We start from the raw sequence: 24,994 nt of genomic DNA on the forward strand, positions 1-24,994 counted from the left end.
AAAACCATTATTTAATATATATATATATATATATATATATTTTTATATATTCCCGTTTTCAAACGCACCGCATCTTTGTTTTTTCAAAAAGTTTTTAGATTTAGGGTTTTGCTTAAGCTTCAGAGTTGGTGGAGGAGAAGAAGCCGAAGGGAGAGAGAGATCTCTAGAGTAAGAAGGATCAATGGCAGCGGAGGAAGAGGCACTGTGAAGGAGCCCTTGGATCTAATCCGTCTCAGTCTCGACGAACGCATATATGTCAAGCTTCGTTCCGATCGTGAACTCCGCGGCAAGCTCCATGTAATCCATATATCCATCTTGGCTTCTTCTTGATTCCCACAAACCCTTATCATGTGATTTTAGTACTTTTTCTTTTTCTTTTTCTCCCTCTGATTTCTTGATCAAATTGTCCTCTTTTTTTTTTTTCGCATTAACCCTTATTTACAATAGCAGTATTTTTGGCTCATTTATTTCAATTTTTTTTAAAATTTATCTAATGTTTTTTTAATGGTTTTTAGGCTTATGATCAGCATTTGAATATGATTCTTGGGGATGTTGAAGAAATAATCACAACTGTTGAAATTGATGATGAAACTTATGAAGAGATTGTTCGGGTTAGTGATTTTAACTTCCATTTAATAATTTTCTCTATCAATAAACTATTGCTCATATGCATATGACTTTTTTTCTCCACTGCTCAATGTTCCAAATTTTGCATGTTTTTATGTTCATTAACATTGTACTTGAATGATATAATAATTCAGTGTAACTAACATAAACTAGCTTTAATTTGTGTTTAATATTGCAAGAGTTTTTTTTTTTGGTGTATAATGCTGTTGCCACTGCCAATTTTGCAGACAACAAGGCGAACAGTACCTTTTCTTTTTGTCAGAGGAGATGGTGTCATATTGGTTTCTCCTCCATTGAGGACAGCCTGATAGTCTCTGTAAGTTAGCATTGGCAGGCCAATTCCTACAGTTTGCTTGTCTGCTTTCATTTGTAGCTAACTGTAATGTATTAGTACCAGTGTTTGTTTAGGTAAATTTATGTTTCCTATAGCTACTTGAATACAATGGACTTTGAAATGACTTGCAAGAATACTAGTTCCACAAAGTGAGGGTTCATAGAGCAAAACTAAGCATATTTTGTGTTTTGTTGTTATTATAGTATCGAATTAAATACAATCATTTGATGAACAAGATTGACATGGCGATAACTAAGTTATTAGTCCATAGTTTACAAGTTACTAACAATCCTTATTCAGTCACACCTTTTTCCTCTGTTTTAAATCTTAAATTGCAGACCAGTAATTTGTTTGAGAAAGTGCTAAATCAAATGATGTTAAGGAATGCGGGACAATCACAACATCCATATTTGTTCCTGCATTTTGGAGCATATTTTGAAGGGGCGCCACCTACAGTATACAAGCAAAATAAAAATAATGTAACTATGATCTTTTTAGAAAATGAAGTAACAATATTATGGCTATGTAATATGACAGGAAATATTTGGGTATAAATGAAATGAGAGTTTGGATGTTATGTTAACAGTGCATGGAATCATGCAGATTTAATTTTTCCATGTCAGTAAAGTAAAAAAAAAAAAAAAAGGTATATTGCACACCTTGTTTGGTTCCTTGAAAGAATTCTCATCCATCAAATTCTTGGAAGTAAGAACAGTAGTTGTTGATCTGGATGAGTTGACAACATTTTGTAGACCAGAAACAGCGATCTTGAGATTCACATTATCACCCCCAAAATTGGCAATCTGAATAAATAAAATTCCAAGTTGACTTGACTTGCACAAGCATTATGATAAAGCTAAGATTTTTAGATAAAGTAGATGCGAAGGCCAAGTTATGTAATTAGAAAACCTTTATTTTCAGGTAGCTGCTAGTGTCTTCTGTACTCTGCCAAGTGATTGCAGAAGCAATCAAGTTTGAGGAGCTTGTTTTAAGCGTGGTAGGATGCAGAATTGCACCACTTGATTCCTTAAAGAAATGCTGCATCCAGTAAGTAGGGGTTCCATATTCTTGCCATGAGTTGAATACAATAGCATCTGGGCTCCACCTTTATTTGGAAAATCTTCTATTAGATTTGTATGATATTAGTAGCCTCTATGTGAGTGATGGTGTTGATTTTAAATTCCAATAGTCACAAGGCATTGAATTGGTGCTCATATGGAATGCAATGGCATCGTACCACAGAAATTCAATGTTTGAATGTTATAACAAATTTTAAAGTCCAGTATAACTGCTACATTCAAGTTGCTAAAGCAGTGTTAAATATAAATCATTTACCTGCGATCATTGCCGTTGACAAAAAGTGGTGCATTGCTTGCCATTTCAACCACATCACTGCATAGTAAGAAGCTCATGAGTCACTATAGTTCATATCAGAAAACAGGTACCATCTATCAATAATAAAATAGTGAAGACTAGTCTTAGAGGAATATTCATATTATGGCCAAGTTAAGGTGGAGCTTAATATCAGGGTCAATGTTGCTGATTGTAGGTTTTGTTTTTGTTAAATGTGGACAGCATTGACAAGTTTCCTGCAAAGCATGCTCTGAAAATGATGTTATATTCTAGAACTATGAGAAAGCCAAGAAGGGGTTATGGAAAAGCCTGCCTGTTTATTTCTAATCCAATGAGGAAGCCGGCTTGTGCTAATGCAGAGAAAAGGTTTCCCTTGCCCACATTGCTTCCGGTGGCCGCATATTCACTCACAAATGCCTAGAAAAGTAAGCATGATTTGTGTTTTAAAATAGTTTTTCATCATAAACAAGGACATGATGAGCAGGATTAATTATTATCTTTGCTGCTGCAAACTCGACCTATTAATATGTGAATGGCATCAAACCTTAGGGCCTGTTGAAGACCGTGATGTGCGATCGAACTGATGGGCTCTTGTGAACATGTCATTACCTGAAGTATAAAGCTATCCATGAAAATCATTGTTAGCCAAATACACAGTTGGAATAATGTTAACGAAGTCTCAGAAGAGCATGTTTGTACATGAAAATCATAGAGATCGGCAGGATGATCTAACTTGCCAGCAGAACCATCACAATTGGAAACAAGTTGAATGTCTGGATATGCAGCTTTTATGGCATAGTAGAATTTGAGGTAGTTCCCTATCAAAAACATTGCCATGGAATGCATTAGATTGATCTGAGTTTTTCCTGACTATTTATTGATGTCTTGGTGAAAAAAAAATCATGCGGTTCAGCAATTCTTTGCTAGTCATGAACTTATGATTTGAACAGGATATTGTAGCATACATGAGTTCTTCAGCAGTGCATATTTTAAACTATTTGATTAGGAGTCACCTCGATAATTTTTCTTCCAACAATCTTGATTCCCTAGTGCAACATATTTCAATTCAAAGGGTTCAGGATGTCCCATTGATGCTCTAACAGAGCCCCACTTAGAGTCAGGGTCACCTCTAGCAAATTCGATGCTGTCAAGTGCATCCTGTAGAAAAAAAGGTTTATGACAGCAAACCAGGTGATATTAGTTCATAGAAGTATATAACTTGTAATTGCTCAATAGAAGAGTTTAACCATACCTGAACAAATGCTGGGATAGTAGAAGTATCAACTTGATCGTTATGGCTGATTCCTGAAATATAAAATGGTCAAGTGTAAGAGATCCACTTTAGGCATACAATCAGCTAATTTCCTGAGCTGATAAAGATTACCATTATTAATTACCCATACTGGAGATGCACCGAGGTCTCGGCAAGCTGCAATTAGAAAAATAGTTATAAGTGCCCTAGCTGCTTTACTCTGAAGCTTAGAATCAAGTAAAACCATAAAATACATACTTGAAGAAACTCATAATAGCCGAGACCATCATCAGTCCAGTACTTCCAAACATCGCCAAAATGGCCGGGCCTTTCTTCCCATGGACCAACAGTTTCTCTCCATCGAAATGCATTCCTTAGCCATTCGCCTTCAACATAAGAACCACCTAGAGCAATAGAAGTAGATGAATAAACATTAGACGAACAAATAAACCATTTATATGGTCACTTCCTGATCAATAAGCGTCATATATTTAATATCGTGCTATTCCTAAATTTATAAGCACAAGCAGTGGCTGCAAGAAAATAATTATAAACCTGGAAATCTAATGAACCTAGGTTTAAGGTCTGCTAGCATGGAAACAAGGCCTGCCCGAAAACCATGCCCCTGAAGGAAAAAGAAAATTAATTATCAATCTAGAGATGACAAATATTAAACCATCTGAACATCCGAATCAAATTTATCCTAATAATGAGAAAATGACGTACAGAGTGTACTTCTTATACTAGTAATGAGTAAAGATATGCTTTGAAGTTCTTACACAAAGAGTCAAGGATTCAAAGATGGTACTTCAATGAAGTCCTTGATCAAACACATGGATGAAATTATTGTTCAAACTTTAAATTCTAAATTTTACCTTGTACGTATCTAATGGCATGAGTGATACTTGATCTAACCATATGATGCCTTTTTGTGCAGTTATAATCTGAAGTCTTGAATTAACATTTGTTCCTTCGGCTTCCAGCAGGAGTTCTACTTTTGTCCAATTTGCCATGTCCAAAGCAGCAGTCCTGCAGAACTAATTAAAATCAGATTTCTCCAATTTCATCTGAGAATTTTTCAAATTGTTATATTGAATGAAAGAGACCCACACAATGTTAGCTGTAGCCAGGTTTTGCAATCCATCTGAACTTGTAAGTGAAACTGATAAGTTCACTGCATCCATTGATCTAACATACATTGTCAATTTATATGTTTTCCCTTGTTCTATATTCTGCAATATTGAACAGAAATGTATGCAGCAAATTGATGATGAAATTCAGATGGTTTCTCATTATAAAATTATGAGTTCATACCATGCCCCAATAACCCTGGGTTATATATACCAGCACCACTAGTTGGACAAGTTATCGATCCACCGATATCACACAGGACTTCCATTCGAAGAGAGCGACCTTATTCTGACTGAAACAAGAAGTACGATCGGGTTCCGACAATTATGTTTGTTTTCATTCCCTATTATCGACCAAGGATCAATGTTTGATGGAGTGGTCGATCCCCCAGCTTCAAAACCTTTAAATGCAGAAATATAGACAATGTTTAGCTACTACTTACATGAATTTGTCAACCTGCAATTAAATTCCTAAAAATTTACTCAAAAGAAACTTATACAGTGAAATACAAAAACACAAGACAGCCCCTGTATTCAAACCAAGGATTATGATTGATGATATTAAATTTTTGGCATTGAACTCACCTCTGTTGCTTACAAGCTCTGCCCATAGACCACCAGCTCCTGCATGATTGATCTCCTATACAACAATATCACAAGACATTACCTTTGTTCATTCTTTAGAAGGAATAGACAAACACAAATAAAACCTATAAAAAAAAAATGCAATTCCATTGCTATGGAACATAATTCTTGAAAGGATTATAGTATCAATACATTCATAACAATCTGTAGAAAGACAAATACAAGTATAAAATTCACCTCGAAAAAGATCCCGAACATCGTATCGGGTATTTTCCGAGATGTCGGTGAACCATCTACAATAAGTGTAGCAGCCTGATTTGCTTTCAACCAATTTGCTGAGCAATAACATGATGAAAAACAGAGCATGAAAATGGCACAAAACAAGGCATTAATCCTCATTGTTCTTCCCCTGCATACATTCACTTCCAAGAATCTACAAATGCAAGTTTATATACAATCAATTCAATGCAAATTGTTTGTAGATTAACGTAAGCAAATGGCAATCCATGGAAAAAATAAATAAATTCAGAACTGAAACCAATACCTTTAATTGCAATAGAAATAAAAAAGTGCTACCTTTTTATCAACTGAATATTAAAAATTCACAATAAAAGAAGAGAAGTTTTGCAGATTTGGATCAAGAAAAGAGATGGATTAAAGAAGGCAAAACATGGTTACTTAGAAGGAATGTGTGCTAAAAAGATCATCCAAACTTCATGAACTGGGTGATGTTGACCAATGCTTGCCTTTTTGAGATATGAACCGTTCTGATCATGATCAAATGGTTGAGATTTTGTGGAGATGAGGTCTCTCATCTGTAGTTGGTCGTGGCTTGCAAGGATTGTGGAGTGTGGGGACCCACTTTTGTGTTTATCCAGAGTGGCCGTAGCAGAAGAAACTTCTTTGCAAGTTGAAATTTGTAAAGCACTTTTTATGGTTGAGATAAAAAAGTACATAGGCAACAAACAGGGAAACCAAGAATTAAATATTGCAACCGTATGGACTATGGAGAAAAGGATAATTTTTTTAATTATTATTATTATTATTATTATTATTATTAGAGAAAATTGGAGAAAGGATTTGGAGAAGTTAGCATTTGAAGGAGTGGAGATAAAAATTGGGGTTTTTCTTACATTTAAATAGTTTTTAAGTTTTTAAATGTATGTTTGCGTATACTTTTAAAAAATTTAACTTTACATATATTAAACTAAATAACTATCAGCATTTTTGTTCACATTTATAGCATATATATGATTATACTGAAAATAAATTATATATGCTATAGATGTGCATAATAATAACCATAGTTTTTTTATATTTATTTTCACAGCTGCTAGCATTTAGATCTTTTATTCTATTTTTTTTTTCTCTCCTAGTAAGTTATGGAACAGTATGTAGTTGCTTTTTTGTCTGTTTTTAATCACAACATTAATTTTTTTTTACTAAGTGAATAAATTACTACGAGTCATGGACGTAAGAGGTATATGTAATGATTCCCCTTTAGTCCCACATCGGCTATGAAATGGAGTCTTTGTGTGCTGTATATGAAAGCAACCCCACCCTCTTACATGCTTTTTTGGGGTCGCTCCACTCGTAGGCATATATAAATGGCTTTCGCAGAAATGGCGAGTGGGACACTCAGCGCCCGGTCCACGCCACGTCTCATGGGTCGGGTCGGGTTGCAGCGGAGCGGTGGAAAACCCCGTGGGTCCTGGAGTCCGCCCCGCAGTCCCAGGCTCAGATTACCCGGGACCGACGGCAGCCAAAGGGTTCTCGATCGCAGATCAGAATGATTCCCCTTAAATTCCCACATCCATGCTATGAAACTGGGAGCTCTATGGCATGAGAAAGCTGGGAGGCAACCCCACCCTACTAGGCCGGTCTTTTGGAGTTGTGGGTCCTCCACTTGTGGGCATAGCAGTATATGTTGAATGTACTACATACCCTCACTCTATGCATGGGAACCCATCGTCTGTGTTTACCACAAAGGACCCTATTCACCATGTTTAAATGGGATTTGAACGCCTCTATATTAGCCTTGTATTAATTTATTTTTAATAAATTACTGATTTATTCATTTTTCTTTAAAAAATATTTATTTAGTTTTATTTTTGAAAAGTGGATTATATGCTATCATGTTTTAAAAATTCATACTTTTGTCCTCTGGATTTTGTCCATCCCCCTGGACATTAGCCAAAAAACAAAATAATTTTTTGAATATAAAATAATGAATTTTCTTCAACAATATGGCCATTAATATGACAAAACCAATTGCCAGCATCCTATAACAATAAGAATACATAATAAATAATTGTTGTTTTATAATATGTGTGGCAAGTGACATCTACATCAACGGTTTTGGATAATAACAAATAAAAAAAAATCCGTTATAAATGAATCATATTTTTTTCAAAAAAAAAATCATGTTAAATATTTATAAGATACGCTAAGGGAAAATATAAAGACCATAAAAAGTGAAATCTCCGCTTTTAAATATATAAATATATATTATAATTATCATATTTATATATATTTTTAAGATATTTGTAATAATCAAATATTTTTTTAATTTTTTTTTTTGGAAAGAGCTCAAAGAACTAATTTTATTAAATAAAAATAAAGTTTACAAGAATTCAAGGATTACAAAACAAAGAAAAGAAAAACAGAAACAAACAAAACAACAATAAAACAAAATAACTGGAGAGGAAAAAACAGAAAGCTAGAAAATAAAACCATGCTCAGAAATTATCTTTATGATCTACCTAGGTAAATCGCATAGAAATAGGCAAAGAGAGTGGTTGTTGCTGCCAGCAGAGGCGAGAGCAGAAGCTGGATAGTTCCAATTAGAAGGGATGTCGATCAGTGTGGGATTGCCCGCGATTTGAAAGAGATGAGTGATATCTGAAATTTCCTACTCAAATCTCCAAGCAACAAGGTTACGACCATCCTTCAGAGTTTGAGAGAGATCATGATTGCAATGAAGAATGCGTCGAATACCCAGTTGCCTATCAATAGAAGTTCGAATTGCAATGCTGAATGCTTTGATGCTAGCTTTAAAGTGCGACTCGCATTGAACGTGCAACAACCTCGCACAAGAGATAACATAAGCAAGGTTTGAAATAAAAAAAGCCCAACTTACTCAATCTTGTTGTCGTCAAGCCAACAATGAGCATAAAGGAGAAAGAGGCCGTTGACGTGGGAGAAATTATCGATGAGAAGCTTGCGACCCAATAAAGACGAATTCTCCTGCATAAATTCCTTAACATGGGCAACAACTTTAGTAGCAATGCTAGTGAAATTGGGATTTATATTGTTAAAGATGCCATCACAACGAGCTTTTTACAAATACCAAATACTGGCGGCAATGACAGAGATAGTATGAGTTGAAAAATTGTAGTCAGTGATCCAGAATCCGGCAGAGATAATATCAGGGAAGGAAATATTTATGCCCAAATTATGATTTAACATATTCCAGACCAGCTGGGCACAACGACAGTCAAGGAATAAGTGTTCAATGGATTCATTTTCAATGTTGCAAAAACACATAAAGTTCTGGGGCCAAGATTGATGCTATTAAGAAAATGAGTAGTTGAAATTCTACCATGCAACATAAGCCAAATAAAATGCTTGACTCATGCGCAACATAAAAGCTTCCACACCTTATTCCAACCTAACCACTCCATATTCAAGTCAAAAATTATGGTTTTAAAATGATGATAAATAACTGAAGAAATTTTCATATTTGAGGAATGAGGATGCCAAAACCCGAAATTGTTACTCTTATGATCATAAGCACAAATATTAGGAACCAAAGAACCTAAAAGATCTCCAAAAGTTAAAATAAGCATGTTATGATTCCACAAGCCATTTTCAAGAAAGTCAGAAAAACAAATAGCATTCAGATCAGCATTAACATTTAAGAATGTGGGCTTGAAGGCAAGAGGGATTTCAAATAACCAAGGATCAAGCAAGAAAGAGGTCTGAATAGGATTAAAAAGATTTGATCCAAAAAGTTTTGTTTTTAATGTACTAGCAGAGGCGACAAATACCTCTCGAAAAATCCAAGAACAATTGGCGTATATAGAATAAATCCAGAAATTTAAGGACCATACTTATGACGAACAATATCAACCCAGAAGATATTATCCGAGTTCAGATATTTGAAGACATTCTTGGCCATAAGGGAAGTCTTAGCCAAAGCAAGGTTCCGGTGACCCAAGCCCCCCTCAGATTTATTATCAGTGATACAGCTCCAATTCACTGCATGGATGCCCTTTCCATTACTCCCTTTAAACCCAAAAAATTCCCTGACCAGCCTGGTGATTTCCTGGAGAACCGAGTCGGAAACAGGGTAGCGCGAAGAGATAATTGGTTAGAATAGAAAGAATGGAGGAATTTATAAGGATCGATTTAGCAGAAGAGGATAGCTTATAAGTTTTCCAATGGGTGCACATATTTTTGATCTTATCAATCATAGGTTTGAAAGAGAGAACACTAAGTTATTCAGGAGAGATAAGGATTCCCAAATAAGTGAGTGGAAATTGAGCTTGGGAAAATCCAGTGATGGAGCAACATCGTGAGCAACCCTTTTTGTTAAACCAGGAGGGGAGAAAGATCTGAGTTTATGCATGATTGGGACATTAGCCGGTCAAACGGGAGTAAATGGATAAACAGAAATTTATGTTACGAGCAGCAGATCTAGAAGCTTTAGTAATCAGAATAATATCATCAGCAAACATTAAATGATTAAAGTTGGAGTGCATATTGCAATCAAAACCAGGGATCATATTGGTAGAAAGGGCTCGATTCATAATGGCCGAGAAGTTTTGGGCAACTAAGATGAACAAGTAAGAGGATAAAAGGATCTCCCACGACGAATACCTCTAGAAGAGGGGAACCAAGGAGTGGGAATACCATTAACAAGAATAGAGAAAGAAGAAGAAAGAAGAGTAGCTTGGATCCAGGAAATCCATTTAACGTGAATTTCATTTTGGTAAGGGTTGCAAGAATTGCACTCCAGTTCAGGGTATCATAGTCTTTCTCAATATTAAGTTTAATGAGCATCCTAGGGGGGCTATTACGGTCAAACTCAAGTGAATGGACCACTTCCTGAACAACTATAGCATTATCAAAAGCCCCTCTTTCCGAAATGAAACAAGCTTGCTCTCTACCTACTAACATAGGGAAGAACAGTGCTTGAGTCGATTCGAAAGGAGTTTTGAGATAATCTTATAGCGTACATTGCACAACAAAATGGGACAATAATCCGAGACCAACCGGGATTCGATTTTTGGGGACAAGAGTGATATAAGTTCTACCCCGGGTGAAGAAGGGAGGTGAGAAGTTTGAAAAAAATATCTAATAGCAGTGACTAAATGATCACCAATATCATCCCAGAAAAAATGATAAAACTCAATATTGAAACCATCCGGGCCTGGAGATTTACCAGTGGGAAGATCGAGAAGTGCAAGGAAAATTTCTTCCTTAGTGACTTCCCGAACAAGATGAAGCCCAAAATCACAAGAAATACTAGGAAGATCATTAGGCAAAGCATTGAGAATATCATTAAAATTATCATGATTATTGAGTCTAGAACTAGACCAGAGATTAAAATAGAAATTCATGAAGGCGTGCTCAATGCTAGAATGATCAGAATGACTGTTACCTGAAGGGTCCATAACGTGAGATATGAGGTTGTGATGGGCATGAATGCGGGCTGATTTGTGATAGAAATTGGTATTTTTATCACCATCACAAACCCACAGGAGGCGCGCATGCTGAGCCCACTTAATATAGATTTGACATTGAATAGCTGCAAGTCTAGCATACTGGACCGACAAATTAGTTTGAGAAACAACAGTATCATCCATACTTTCTAAAATTGAAATATCTGTTTCAGTCTGTTTAAGAGCATGCTCTAAAGAATATACACCATTATACTTCCATAAGTTAAGCTTAAATCTAATACAAGAGAGTAAATGCATAACAATATGAAGAGGGTTACCATGGCCAGGAGACCGAAGAGCTTCTCTGACAGTATCATGACAACCAATAAAATCCAACCAGTAGTTTTCAAATCTGAACAAGTACCGATTAGTAGTATCATGCAAAGAGACCGACAAGACAAGAGGAGAGTGGTCCGAAAAACTACGGGAGAGGTGAAAAAGAGAAAATTTTTTAAAACGGGAAATCCAATCTAAGTTTACAATGCAGCGATCCAAACGGGCCCAGCGACAAGCTAAACCACGTTGGTTATTACACCACGTGAAGGGAGACCCAGAAAAATAAAGATCGAAAAGATTATTAGAATCAACAAAACCCCGGAAAAAAGAAGCTTTACGGGAATAGTAGTAGAAGCGACCACCCTTATGCTCATTCGGAAACAAAATAGAATTCAAATCACCGATAATTAACCAAGGGAGGTGAAAAGACGAAATTTTAGAAAGCTCATTCCAAACCACACATTGGGAAGAGACACGACTAGAATTATAAACAACAGATATAATAATACTAGAAAAACAGCTAGAGGATATCACCAGATGAAGGACGCATCGAGAGAAAGCAATAGCAGTCACCATGCCCAAACCTTTCTTCCAGCAGACGAAGATGCCATCGGAGAAACCCTCGGCGAGGATGGAGGCCCAATCCCAAGGCTTAGAGAGTTTAGAACAGAACTTACCTACGCGAGTAGAATTAGCTCTGGTTTCCACTAAACAAAGAATAATAAGATCATTCTGACGAATAAGACGAAAGATGCGAGCAAGGGTTTCCCGGGAAGAGAGACCCCTACAATTCCAGCAACAAATCTTTTTAGCACTCATCATAAACAAATTAGAGAAAGAAATAGAACTCCCTGAAAAAGGATACAAAGTAAAAACAAAGTCAGGAATGACTTGTTTCGCCCATCTCCAAACGTTCCTTCTTTTGGGATTCCACGTCTAGGAGAGAACCCTTGCGAATAAGAGCAACTCGCCGGGCTTCCTCCTGGTACTGATCTAGGGTCAGGTTCTTCCTCTTCAGACATTTGGTCATCTGTATCCTCAGAAGCTTCATCATCTTGGTCACTATCCTCCTCTATGGAAGCATCGTCCAGAGCAGCAATGACCTGATCAACAAGCTTGGAGTGTTCTAGATTAGGGTTTACAGTATTGAGAGAAGGGTTTTCAACAATAGAAGACAAAAGGACAGGGGGTGGGGATCGATGCCTACGATCCAACGGTTCATTTGTCTTGTGATAGAGTTGCAGGGGTTGAATGGGAGGAGAGGATTTCTCCAACGGAGTGTGGGAAATGACATGAGAGGACGCGTCAGAGGGCACAGTGGAGTCCCAATGTACATTGGGATGGCGCAACTCACTGTCCCCAGGCACATTTGGCAGAGCAACGGGTGGGGCTGCAATGTTATAAATGTTAGAGGGAACAGAGACCTCCAGGCATGGGTTATCGTGCAAAGTGGCATAGGAAGTGTGGCGCCGCCCACTAGCACTGCCTCGCAGCCCGCCATGTAAGCTATGACCAGAGACGTCCCGGGAGGACCGATCGTCACTTCTCGGAATGACTGCCGAACCCTCAACCGCGCTGGGAGTGCGAGCACTTCCGCCGTGGGAATGGGAAAGACCTCGCAGGTGAGAGATGAGTAACCAAGGTCCATTATACGTTTCAGCCTTAGAGATCGTAGAAACCAACGGAGCACCGATTTCACTAGTCGGGGAGACGAGTTACTGCGCACGGCTCCAACATCCATGAGAGAAAGCTCCTATCTTACCTCCTTCCCTTGTTAAGAACGAGGGGGCTGACAAACATTTGCTTTCCTGGTTGCTGGAGCATGGCTGCAAGAATTGGACCCATGCCCTATCACTCCACAGGAATAACAAAAAGTTGGAAGACGTTCATATTGGACAACAATGAAAACACGATGGAGGTCATCTCCAAACCAGAAGCCTTTACAAAGAGTTTTGGAGAGGTCTAATTCATTACAGACTCTAGCATACTTGGTACGGGTTAGAGAAAGGGTAAGGTCATCAATTTTCAGAAGCTTTCCCAGGTGGCAAGTAATGGTTTCAAGGGTGTCGCCACTCTAGAACTCAATGGGTAAGTTGTGAAGTTGGATCCATATTGTAGCCGTTGTGAGCTTGGTGAAGGTAGGTTCGAAATACGGACGCCAAGGAGACAATTGGAGTATAATACCATTGATGGTCCAAGGTCCTTCAGAGAGAAGGCGCTGCAAAACAGATTGATTAGAACATCGGATAAGGATAAAACCGTTAGGAAGGTTTGAGATAAAGATTTCTCCAATGTTTTCCCATTTCTTCAAGAGGATGGTCTTCACTTGTTCGAATATTGGAGGCTTTCCAAAGAATTTGCCGAAGAGAGAATGCTGGAAGCGAAGACGAGCTCGATTCAGAGTATCACTATCAAGCTTAATGAATTCTAAGGTGGTTTCTTTGAGTTTATTAAGGATTGTAGGATTATGGAGGGGCGAAGTCTCTTGAGTAGTTGTGAGTTTGGAGGCAATTTGAGCCCAAGAGGGGGGAGTGGGGCATTGGGGGATGGTCGAGAGTCGACCCCCGCTTGCCATAGCAAGAGGGGAGATGAAAAAGGGAAACAGATGGCGAGGAGAGAAAAGGAACGCTCGAGTAGCAGAGTAGTCGGGTAAAAGTTCACAACTTTGGCAAACCTCAAGTAATATTTTTTTAAACTTTTGAAAATGAGGTAGTGAAACCCTATAACTGAGACCTCTTTTTAATATGTGTGAATATGAGGAGATAAATTTTTAGGCTTTAGAATGGTGGGTATAAAAAAAGTCATAATAAAATTGAGAAATTTACACAAACATATGTGACGGTAGACCTCTTTAATGGATGGGGGTGTGTGTGTGTGTGAATATGGGAAGATAATTATTTTATAATGGTAGGTGTAAAAAGAGTTATAATAACATAGAGAAATTTACACATATATGCCCATGTAAAAAATCAATTGGCTAAAGTATGCTCTCTGGTTGAAAACCCGACCAAAGTTTTTTTAAATATTTTTGGAAGATAAGATCTTTTTCGCTTTTTTTCATTTTTAATATCACTATCCAACATTAGAAATAAGTTATAGTAAAATGTCATTTTCAAATAATTTCTAGTTCAATTTAAAAAGGGCGAAATATATAAATAAAAATTATTTTACTTCAAATAATTCTACATCTCGAGTCATTATCTATTTGATTCTCACTCAACTCCAATTTTTCTTTTGACATAATGCAAGTATTGATTGGGTTCATCAATAGAAGGGTGGAAGGTTTCTAAGCCTTGCTCCAATTTTTTTCTTTGACATAATGCAAGTATTGATTGGGTTCATCAATAGAAGGGTGGAAGGTTTCTAAGCCTTGCTTGGATGGAGTTTTGGGAATGTTCATAAAGTAAGATAAGGTAAGGTAAAAGAAGGGAAGGTAAGGGTTGAACTTATATTACGCTTGGGACAAGAGTAAAGTAAGGGAAGGTTATTTAACTTTTTGTATTTGGATTGGAGGTAAAGGAAAGTAAGGGTTGGTGTTAATATTACCAAAATATCCTTGATATGTCTTGTGTTTCCAATATTTGTTATCATAAAGTAATAAACATAAAACAATATTACTAAAATAGGATACCTTTGAGATATCAACTCAATAATAAAAAATTATTATTGTTTAATTAAAAATAATAATTTTTAAGAAAAAGCACTATTTATTGTTAAACCGGAATAAATCAAAATAAGCATACACAATGTTTTATCACAATAAAATAAAATACTAAGGGCATTTTATTATTCTACTAAGGGCATTTTCGTTATAAAAAAAATATGAACCTTAGTGGGTTGAGAAGTGGAGGTAAAATGGGGTGTTTTCAACCCCCCATTTACCTCCAAAACCTTTACGGTGTGTTTGGATGACGGAATAAGAATGGAGGTAGGAATGGGGGTAATGAAGATGGTAATGGGAATGGGGTAATGGAGAAAGAATAGTAATGAAAACTGTGTTTGGTTAGGAGGGTTTATGTATTAGGAATGTAAAAAGTAAGTGTGGGATATGTGAGTCAATTATATTTATACCCTTCTTTTAATAAAAATATATGTATATATGTTTAATGACACATAAATTTTTTTAATCATTAATGACTTCATAAAAAATTAATTAATAAGTTTATTAATTATTTTTAATTGTCAATGTATGCTTATTTTTGTAAGTAATTATTTAAATTATTTAAATATTATTTTAATTATATGTTGATTGCTACAATTATTGTTTTAAACATTTAATAAAATAAAATTTTATAATTACTATAGTTTTATTTAAGTAATTAATTATTTTATTAATATAATTAATAATTAAATTATATAAATTTCTCTATTTTTAAGCCAGTGGAGGTTTCATTCTTGTAATTATTTATTTAAAATAATTAAATATCATTGCAATTATATGGTTAATTGTTATAATTATTTTTTTTAAACATTTTAACAAATAAATTTGTAAGTAATGCCAAAGAAGAACTTGAACACACTTTGGAGGTTTTTTTCATGCAAGAACACAAGGAATTTTCATGGGCAAAAATGTAATTTTTACATTTCATTTCCCCAATATGGGGGGAATGAGTTATGCCTTGAGGGGAGGTAATGATTTCTCTTAGCCCTCAATCATTACATGCAAAAAAAAAATATCCAAACAAGGGGAAGAGAATGTGTAATCAATGATTCTCTTTCCCAAGGTAATGATTGAGGGCATCCAAACGCCCCCTTATTTTATCCCCAACCCTTCACCCCAAATAAGGGTTCAAATAACCCTTACCTCCAAAACCTTCTCCAACCCTCCACAACCCTTCACCCCAAGCAAGCCCAAGCAGCTTAACTCTACTAAGGATATGAGGTTGATAGTTGTGAAACCAATGTGCGATAGCCCTCTTTTGTTGAACTTTCCTTAGTTGCAAATGTTGTGAGAGATGACGCACCAACTTGAGTGCTTTAAGAGAACCATGTTTTTAAGCGACAGCAAGGATATCGATCACAATAATCAACAGTGTGATAGACGTTTAGTAGAATAAATCAAGGCAAGGATTGATGAAGATACAATTACTCGAAGCAAAGGTTGAAGTTGACCAAAATCTGGACTAATGCAGCGTTCATATCTCGTGGGATCATTACATGGGTGATATGGCATTCACTAGGAGAGAGAGAGAGGTGTGCAGCTCTCATAGATATCACATAATTTGAGAAAGTTATTCAGACGGTTAAATAAATATAGTATTACTCTTAAAGAGAAAAGACCTTTTTAATTCACCTTAACTTGAAATTAGGCACTAGTCAAATTCTTTACCTCTTTAATTAAATGAAAGCTTAATTTTATCAATTATCTCACCACTTATCTTGTGAAACACCAGCTTTGAATTTGACTAAAAGCTTATAGCGTCTCAATAATTAACTTTAGCGCCATTTAGAATAAATGATTTACCCAATAATTATTTCTTAGGGTGTCCCTAATATATTATATATGTCAGTTATTTATCTTCCTATTAATCTTACTCATTATACTTAGGACCAATCCTAGATATAGGCCCATGATTTTTAAGAGCCTCACAATTTATGTTATGTTTTTTTAAATTTATATTAAAATTTATATTTATTGTTATTTTATCCCATTTTAAATTTTTTATTTTTTATTTTTTAAATAAGACTTATGTGATTGATTTAGGATAATATTATAAACTTTTCTTTATAATATTTATGACAATATTAATATCTATCAATTGAGGTTGGAATTTTAAACGGGGCCAAAGGTCTAGGCATAGGGTCTTTGATTTTGACCCAAAAATTCATTTTTAATAAATATACTTAACATTTTCATTTATTAATTATCTTATGCAATCTTAAAATCTCAACTGTTTTCTTACCCAACAGCTAATTTCTTTTAAATTATACTTAAAATACTCATTTATTAATTATCTTATTTACATAATCATGATCTTATATAAAAATCTTAACTATTTTTTACATATAAAACTTGATATTGTTTATACATATTTTTATAAATAAAAAATAAAAAAATAAAATAAATCCCCGATCTCTATCAACTCGAGAGCCAGAAGAAAGAAACCTAATAGATAGATAAAATAAAAATTTGAGGGAAAAAAAAGAAGAAAAAGAAAATAGAGAGAGAAAAAAAAAGAGTGATAGAAGAAAGAAGAATGCACATTAATGATGAAAAAAGGACTACAAAAATGGAGTTCACCATCACCAAAAGCTTTTTCATTTTTAATAAAGTGGATGAACCACTAATTTATTAAAACAGAGAGTAAAAAGAGTACAATAAATAGAGATAGCTAATAACGAAAATAGAAGATCACAGATCGAAACACGTAATCCTCACCGAGGTGAGGAAAAACTCAAGGAAAAATAGGGAGAAAAGCAGAGGCATGAAAAGAAGAGCTGACAAGATCGGGCGAGACAACTATCTGGTGACACAGGCATGTCTTAGCTGCAAGAAAAGGGGGACCACTCTTGATCCAAGTTGTGCTCTAAATCGTCGGGGGTATCTGAGAAACTGTAGAAAACCAAGAAAGGAGCGTGTTAGCAACTATGATGATAATAGTAAAATGAGGTAAAGCATTCAAATGAAAAATGCGCGTATTTCTTTCTAGCCAAATGTGCCAGAAAATGGCTCGAGCACAAAGGTCCCACAATGTCCGGGATCTAGCTTCTAAGGACAATAACCAAGATGTCCATAAGCTAGAAATAGGAGGATTCCCGTGTGAGCCAAAAACATGAATGAAAAAGTTCCACAATCGATCTGTGTATTTGCAAGCAACAAACAAGTGATTCACAATTTCTGAGGCTCTATGGCAGAGAACACAAGTATCAGTGGCGTTAAGATTGCATCCAATTTCGGAAAGGTTTGTAAGTGTAAGAATTTTATCTTCTCAAACGAGCTAGCAGAAAAGTGTAATTTCGCTTGGGGAGTGAACTTTCCAAAATTGAGAGTAGAGTGGGCTTTGAACTCCTCCATCAATTAGCAGCTTGTAGAAAGATTTAACAGAGAAAGTTCCATTTTTTTCCAAAGACCAGATATTTAAGTCCTCTTGGTCGGTAGAGCAGACCGGTATAGACCTCAAGATTGGAAGAAGATCATTTATTGTAGCTGTGTGGAAGAGTCTTTTAGGATGACTAATGCATTGAGAATTGTCTTAGAGTAATCCACGAAAAGATATAGTCATTAAAAAGGTTTGGCCAATGATCTTTTAGCATTTGTCCATTGTTCCATCTGTCAAACCAAAAAGAGATGTTGGCTCCGCTATTAATAGATTTTGGCGAAGCATAAATGAAAAGAGGATAAGGAATCAGTAACTCCTGCACAGAAAAAAAGATATATTTCTGGGAATTGGATGAAACATAGGAGCAGGGGATTAAAAGTGTTGTAGTTGGCGTTGATTATTTTGGGCCAACAGCTATTTGGGTTAGTTGTGATCTTCCACCACCACTTTCCCTAGTAATGCGTGACTGAATTCCTTAAGGTCGAGAATACCCCAACCCCCATATTTCTAGGGCGACAGATTCTTTTCCAAGCAACTAGTCTGACTCCTTTAGGGTCCAAATATGGTCCTTTCCAAAGAAAGTCTCTACAAATCTATATCAATTTCAAGGATCACCCAAGCAGGAAGCTTGAAAACCGACATCCAGTATACTGGGATTGTGGAAAAGGATGGATTTGATAAGTGTTAGACACCCTCCTAAAGATAGGTATATTGCTGTCCATGAAGTAAGTCGAGATCGGACTAGTCCAATGAGATTTGTTCAATCTTGACGCCGAGGCCGTCTTCCAGAGAGTGGGACCCCTAGGTATGTTATTGGGAGACAATCTCTACTGCAATTTAAGATCATAACAGAGGCAAGATTTGGTTGGTAGCCATAATTTGTAGAATATAGACAGTTTTTATGAAATAATTGATCGAGAAGCTTGAAGAACCTTTAAAAAGATAGAGGATTAATTTGACTATATTAAGGTCTTCATGTCCTTCAAAAGAGAAAATGATTAAGTCATCTGCATATTGAAGATGGCAAATGTTTTCTGTGTGATCAAGTTGAATGCCAATTAGGACTTTGGATTGCAGTGTATGATTAAACATTGCTTTAAGAACATCAGCTGCAAGAGCGAAGAGAAGAGGAGAAAGATGGCCTCCTTGTCTCAGTCCTCTTTTGTATCGGAAATAGCCTGGGTTGTCCCATTAATGAGAATCTGGGTTTTCGCAGACTTTAGGATCATATGAATCTAACTTAACCATTTTGCACCAAAGCTTTTTTTCCTTTTCCCTTTACCATTTAAAAATGATATACTCTATGAGTATGCACATTATTAGCATATCCCCACTTTCATTATCTAGGAAGCTATATGTAAAATTTGATATTTACTAGTAAAATTAAGATGTGTCATGTGATAAAAAAAAAATCAAGAATGTAGATTTTTTTTCCTTCCGGCCATGCATGTAAAATATGTGAAAAATGTGAATCGGAAAAAAGTGAAGAATTCATTTGCAAAATTTGCTAAAAAAAATATATATGAAAATGCAAAAGATGTGGGTTTATTTACCAAGCTTATTGAAAAATGTAAAAAATGAAATATTTGAGGTATGCAAAATTTCTCGAAAAATATGAAAAAAGGAAAATTTTAGATTTGTTTACAAAATTTGTGGATAAAATGTGAAAAGGGTGAAAATTTTGGGACTTATTTGCAAAGATTATGAGAAAATGGAAAAAAGTGAGAAATTTGGATTTATGTGGAAAAGTTGTGAAAAATGTGGAAATATGGAAATTTGAGGATTTATTGCCAAAAATTGTAAAAAAAAATTGTGAAAAATTAGAGGGTATAGTTGTAAAAAGTTATGAAAATTTCTGAAAGGGAAGCGTTTGGGGGGAAAATGACATAAGAGGGATTAATATGAAAGTGGAGAAAATAGGAATTTCAATGAATATAAGGGGTATTTTAGTAATTTTGCAAGCCCTTTGTGCACTCATGGGAGTGGATGGTGGTAGATGAAACTCTTTTTTTAAAACTTTAAACTCACTCTGAGGTTTTGAGCGGACTGCGGACACTCATTGTCTCTTGATAATCTCTTTTAAAAACTCTAAACCTCACCTTAAGGTCTTGAGGAGACATTTATTGTCTTTAGACAATTATTGGAGTGGATGGAAGTTATTTAAAAAGAAAAAAAAAAATCTCATTTGAGGACTATTGAGAAGCTCACTATGAAGTCAGTTGACACTCACGAGTGAAAAGAGTTGAAAATTTTTATGAAAAACTTTATTGACGCTCACTATGAAGTCTTTTGACACTCATGGGTGATGAAAAATTTTATGAGAAACTCTATTGAAACTCACTATGAGGTCTCTAAAAAGAGTTGATGAAATTTTTTATAAGAAACTCTCTTGAAACTTATTATAAGGTCTCTTGACACTCATACTAGTAAAAAAAGTTAATGAAATTTTTTTTTATGAAAACTCTTTTGAAGCTCACTATGAGGTATTGAGTTGATGAAACTTCTTTTATGAAACTCTTTTAAAACTTATTATGAAGTCTCTTTACATTCATAAGAGTAAAAAAAAAAGTCGATGAAAATATTCTACGAAACTCCTTTGAAACCTACTGTGAGGTGTAATGCTTGACACTCACAAGGGTGATGAGAACTTTTGATGTGTTATGAAACATTAAAAATGAATGTCCCATTATGTTTCTCTCAACTCCTCTTGACTCTTGGCGTTTCATTTGCCAAAGGTTTATTCAGTTTCTAATTTAAATGCTATATATATATGTGTGTGTGTGTGTGTGTGTGTGTGTGTGTACCAAAAGAATGAAAATAATAAGAACGAAAAAGAGAACTTCCACTACTTTATCTTTGCTCTATATTTGTCTTGTTATTTTATATAGTTTTATAACATTGTTTGTCTTGCTATATTATATAGTTTTATGACACGAAATCAGCATGAAGCTTTAACCAAGTTCTGACTAATCTAATTTCTCGGCAAATCCTTTTCACGTAAGTACACAAACATTTTTTTTGTCATGTCAAATCTTGCAAAATTTGATTTTGTTGCCCTTGATATTTCGGGAAAAAATTATTTGTCATGGGTGCTTGATGCTGAAATACATTTGAAAGCTAATAGACTTGGAGAAACCATTAAGGATAGTAATCAAGAATCCTTACAAAACCGCGCAAAAGCAATGATTTTCCTCCGATATCATTTGCACGAGGATTTAAAAATTGAATATTTAACTATAAAAGATCCACTTGAATTGTGAAAAAATTTGGAGGAAAGGTATAACCACAAGAAGACGGTAATTTTACCGAAAGCTCGTTATGATTGGATGCATTTACGATTACAAGATTTCAAAACAGTAAGTGAATATAATTCAGTCATATTTCGAATCAGTTCTCAATTAAAATTATGCAGAGAAAGGATTGTTGATTCTGATATGCTAGACAAAACATTCTCTACTTTTCATACCTCGAATATGCTTCTGCAGCAGCAATATCGAGAGAAAGGGGTTTACAAAATATTCTGATTTGATTTCATGTTTGCTTGTGGCTGAAGAAAACAATGAACTACTAATGAAAAATCATGAATCTCGTCCTACTGGCTCTACTCCATTCCCTGAAGTAAATGCGATGACATATGAAAACTCCAAATGAGGATGTGGTCGTGGTCGTGGCCATGGTCATGGAAGAGGACGTGGTTGGAATAAATATCAGAAAAATCATAATGATAATAAAGATGCATCTTACCACCAGAAGTGGACAAATTATGAAGAAAAACAGTTTAAAGGCAAAAAAGGATCAAGTAACAAATCAGAAAATATATGTTATTGATGTGGTGTACAAGGGCACTGGTTGCATACTTGTCGTACACCAAAGCACCTTGTCGATCTCTATCAAGAATCAATAAAAGAGAAAAATGTCGAGGGGAATTTTATATACCAAAATGATGACTTTCAACAATAACCCTCTTGTGGGTATGTTGTCACATTTAGATGTTGTTGATTTTCTTGAAGATTCTCAGTTTAATGATGGCAACTGAATTGACACCATAATTGTTTTTTTTCCCTATGCATTTTATTTTAATTAATTTATGCATGTTTGATCTTGTTCTTACCCATTATAATACTTATTTACTTTTTGAAGAATATATGGATACTACCAAATTCATAGTTAGATTGGACATCAAAGATGAGGATGTATGCCTTGTTGATAGTGCAACAACACACTCAATATTTAAAAGCAAAAAATATTTTCCCATTTAATAATGGGTAAAACCAATGTCAATACAATATCGGACAGTATAAATTTTATTGAAGGCTCTGGAAGAGCAAATATATTGTTTCCTAGAGAAACAAAATTTATTATAACTAATGTATTATATTCTCCAAAGTCCCACCAAAACTTATTAAGTTTTAAAGATATACATCTCAATGGGTATCACATAGAGGCGTCAAATATGGGAAATACTGAATATTTATACATTATTGCTGTTACTTCAGGTAATAAGCATGTATTGGAGAAACCGCACATTCTCATCTGCCCTTTATTATATATATATTCGAACAATTGAGGCAAATGCTATAGTAAACCAGAAGTTGACTAACTCAAATGAATTTATTCTATGGCATGATCGGTTAGGTCATCCTGGATCAATAATGATGCGAAAAGTACTTGAAAACTCATATGGACATCCATTAAAGAACTTGAAGATTCTTCAATCAAATGAATTTTCATGTCCAGCATGCTCTCAAGGCAATTTATTATCAGGCCATCCACAAATAAAATTGGAATTGAATCTCCTATGTTTTTAGAGAGAATTCATGGTGATATATGTGGACCAATTCATCCTCAATGTGGGCCATTTAAATATTTTATGGTTTTAATTGACACATCAATGAGATGGTCACATGTGTACCTATTATCAACTCGAAACCTGGCTCTTTCGAGGTTGTTGGCTCAAATTATTCGATTACGAGCACATTTCTCTGATCATGCAATTAAAATAATAAGGCTTGATAATGCTGGTGAATTTACATCTCAAGCATTTGATGACTATTGCATGTCCATTGGAATAAAAGTTGAACATCCTATTGCTCATGCTGATACACAAAATGGCTTGGCAGAATCATTTATTAAGCGGCTCTAGTTGATTGCTAGGCCATTATTAATGAAAACAAAGCTTCCGATCTATGCTTGGGGACATGCAATTTTACATGCCTCATCACTTGTGCGCATAAGGCCAACAAGTTATCAAAAATTCTCCCCCTTTCAATTGGTTTCTGGGCAAGAACCAAATATATCTTATTTGAGAGTTTTTGGGTGTGGAGTATACGTCCCAATTGTTCCACCACAAAGAACTAAAGTGGGATCTCAAAGGAGATTAGAAATATATATTGGATATGAATATCCTTTTATTATTAAATATCTTGATCGTTGATAGGTGATGTTTTCACAGCTAGATTTGTTGACTGTCATTTTGATGAGATAGTTTTTCCAACATTAGGGGGAGAAAATGAAAAGATGAAAATGTTGAAAATGAAAATGTTGAAAAAAGAAATTACATGGAATGCTCAAAGTTTAAATCATTTTGATCCTTGCACAAAACAATGTGAACTGGAAGTTCAACGAATAATTCATTTACAATGAGTTGCAAATCAACTACCTGATGCATTCTTTGATCCAAAAAGAATAACAAAATCACATGTACCGTGGAAAAATGCTCCTATTAGATTTAATATCCCAGAAGGGCCTCTTATAACAAATGAATCTAAAGTACGCCTGAAGCGTGGAAGACCAGCTGGTTCAAAAGATAAAAATCCTCGAAAGAAAAGGGAAACAAAAGATCATAAAGAAAATGCAGATAAAATAAACATTGAAAATTAATAATAGCAAACTTCCAAAAGAAGTTTCGAGATCCTAAAATTGAAGAAGAAAATCAGGAAATTTCCATAAATTATGTCTCAAATGGGAAAAAATGGGACAAAAATGAAACAATTGTTAACAATATCTTTGCATATAATGTGGCAATTGATGTTTTGAAAGATAAGGATTATGAGCCTAAATCTATTGAGGAATGCCGAAAAAAAATTATTGGCCAGGATGGAAAAATGCAATACATGCAGAATTAAACTGTCTCACAAAACGAGGAGTTTTTGGATCCATAACTAAAACACCTGCAGATGTTAAATTAGTTGATTACAAATGGGTATTTGTGCAAAAACGAAAATGAGAAAAATGAAATTGTTAGATATAAAGCAAGACTCGTTGTACAAGGGGTTTCACAAAGACCTGGCATTGGTTATGAAGAAACATACTCCCCTGTAATAGATATAATCACGTTTCATTATATAATTAGTCTTGTAGTACATGAAAAATTACATATACAATTAATGGATGTTGTTACTGCGTACTAATATGGCCAACTAGATAATATATATATATATATAAAGTCTCAGAAGGACATAAGATGCCTGAAGCATACAATTCAAATTCCCGGGACATGTATTCAATTAAATTACAAAGATCTTTGTATGGTTTGAAACAATCTGGGCGTATGTGGTATCATCGCCTTAGTGAATATTTGATAAAAGAAGGGTATAAGAATGACCCTATTTGCCCATGTGTGTTCATCAAGAAATCCAAAAAGGGATACGTGATAATTGGGGTACATGTTG

The 24,994-nt window shown here is 35.1% G+C and overlaps 1 protein-coding gene and 1 pseudogene across 1 annotated transcript in view; one reads left to right on the forward strand and one right to left on the reverse strand.

The window, feature by feature from the left end:
* The window catches only part of LOC120265236 (sm-like protein LSM3A), a 9,035-nt gene extending 4,169 nt beyond the window's left edge, over window positions 1–4,866 (forward strand). Inside the window, exons 2-5 of the mRNA XM_039273116.1 lie at window positions 99–297; window positions 516–611; window positions 855–943; window positions 4,504–4,866. Of these exons, the coding sequence (XP_039129050.1) occupies window positions 99–297; window positions 516–611; window positions 855–935 (376 nt within the window). The 3' untranslated portion in view covers window positions 936–943; window positions 4,504–4,866. The remainder of the gene's footprint in view (window positions 1–98; window positions 298–515; window positions 612–854; window positions 944–4,503) is intronic.
* On the reverse strand, window positions 1,124–4,980 carry LOC120265468 (annotated as a pseudogene).
* Window positions 4,981–24,994: the final 20,014 nt, after the last annotated feature.

The sequence above is a fragment of the Dioscorea cayenensis genome, chromosome 7 (genome assembly GCF_009730915.1).
Source record: "Dioscorea cayenensis subsp. rotundata cultivar TDr96_F1 chromosome 7, TDr96_F1_v2_PseudoChromosome.rev07_lg8_w22 25.fasta, whole genome shotgun sequence".
Taxonomy (NCBI): domain Eukaryota; kingdom Viridiplantae; phylum Streptophyta; class Magnoliopsida; order Dioscoreales; family Dioscoreaceae; genus Dioscorea; species Dioscorea cayenensis.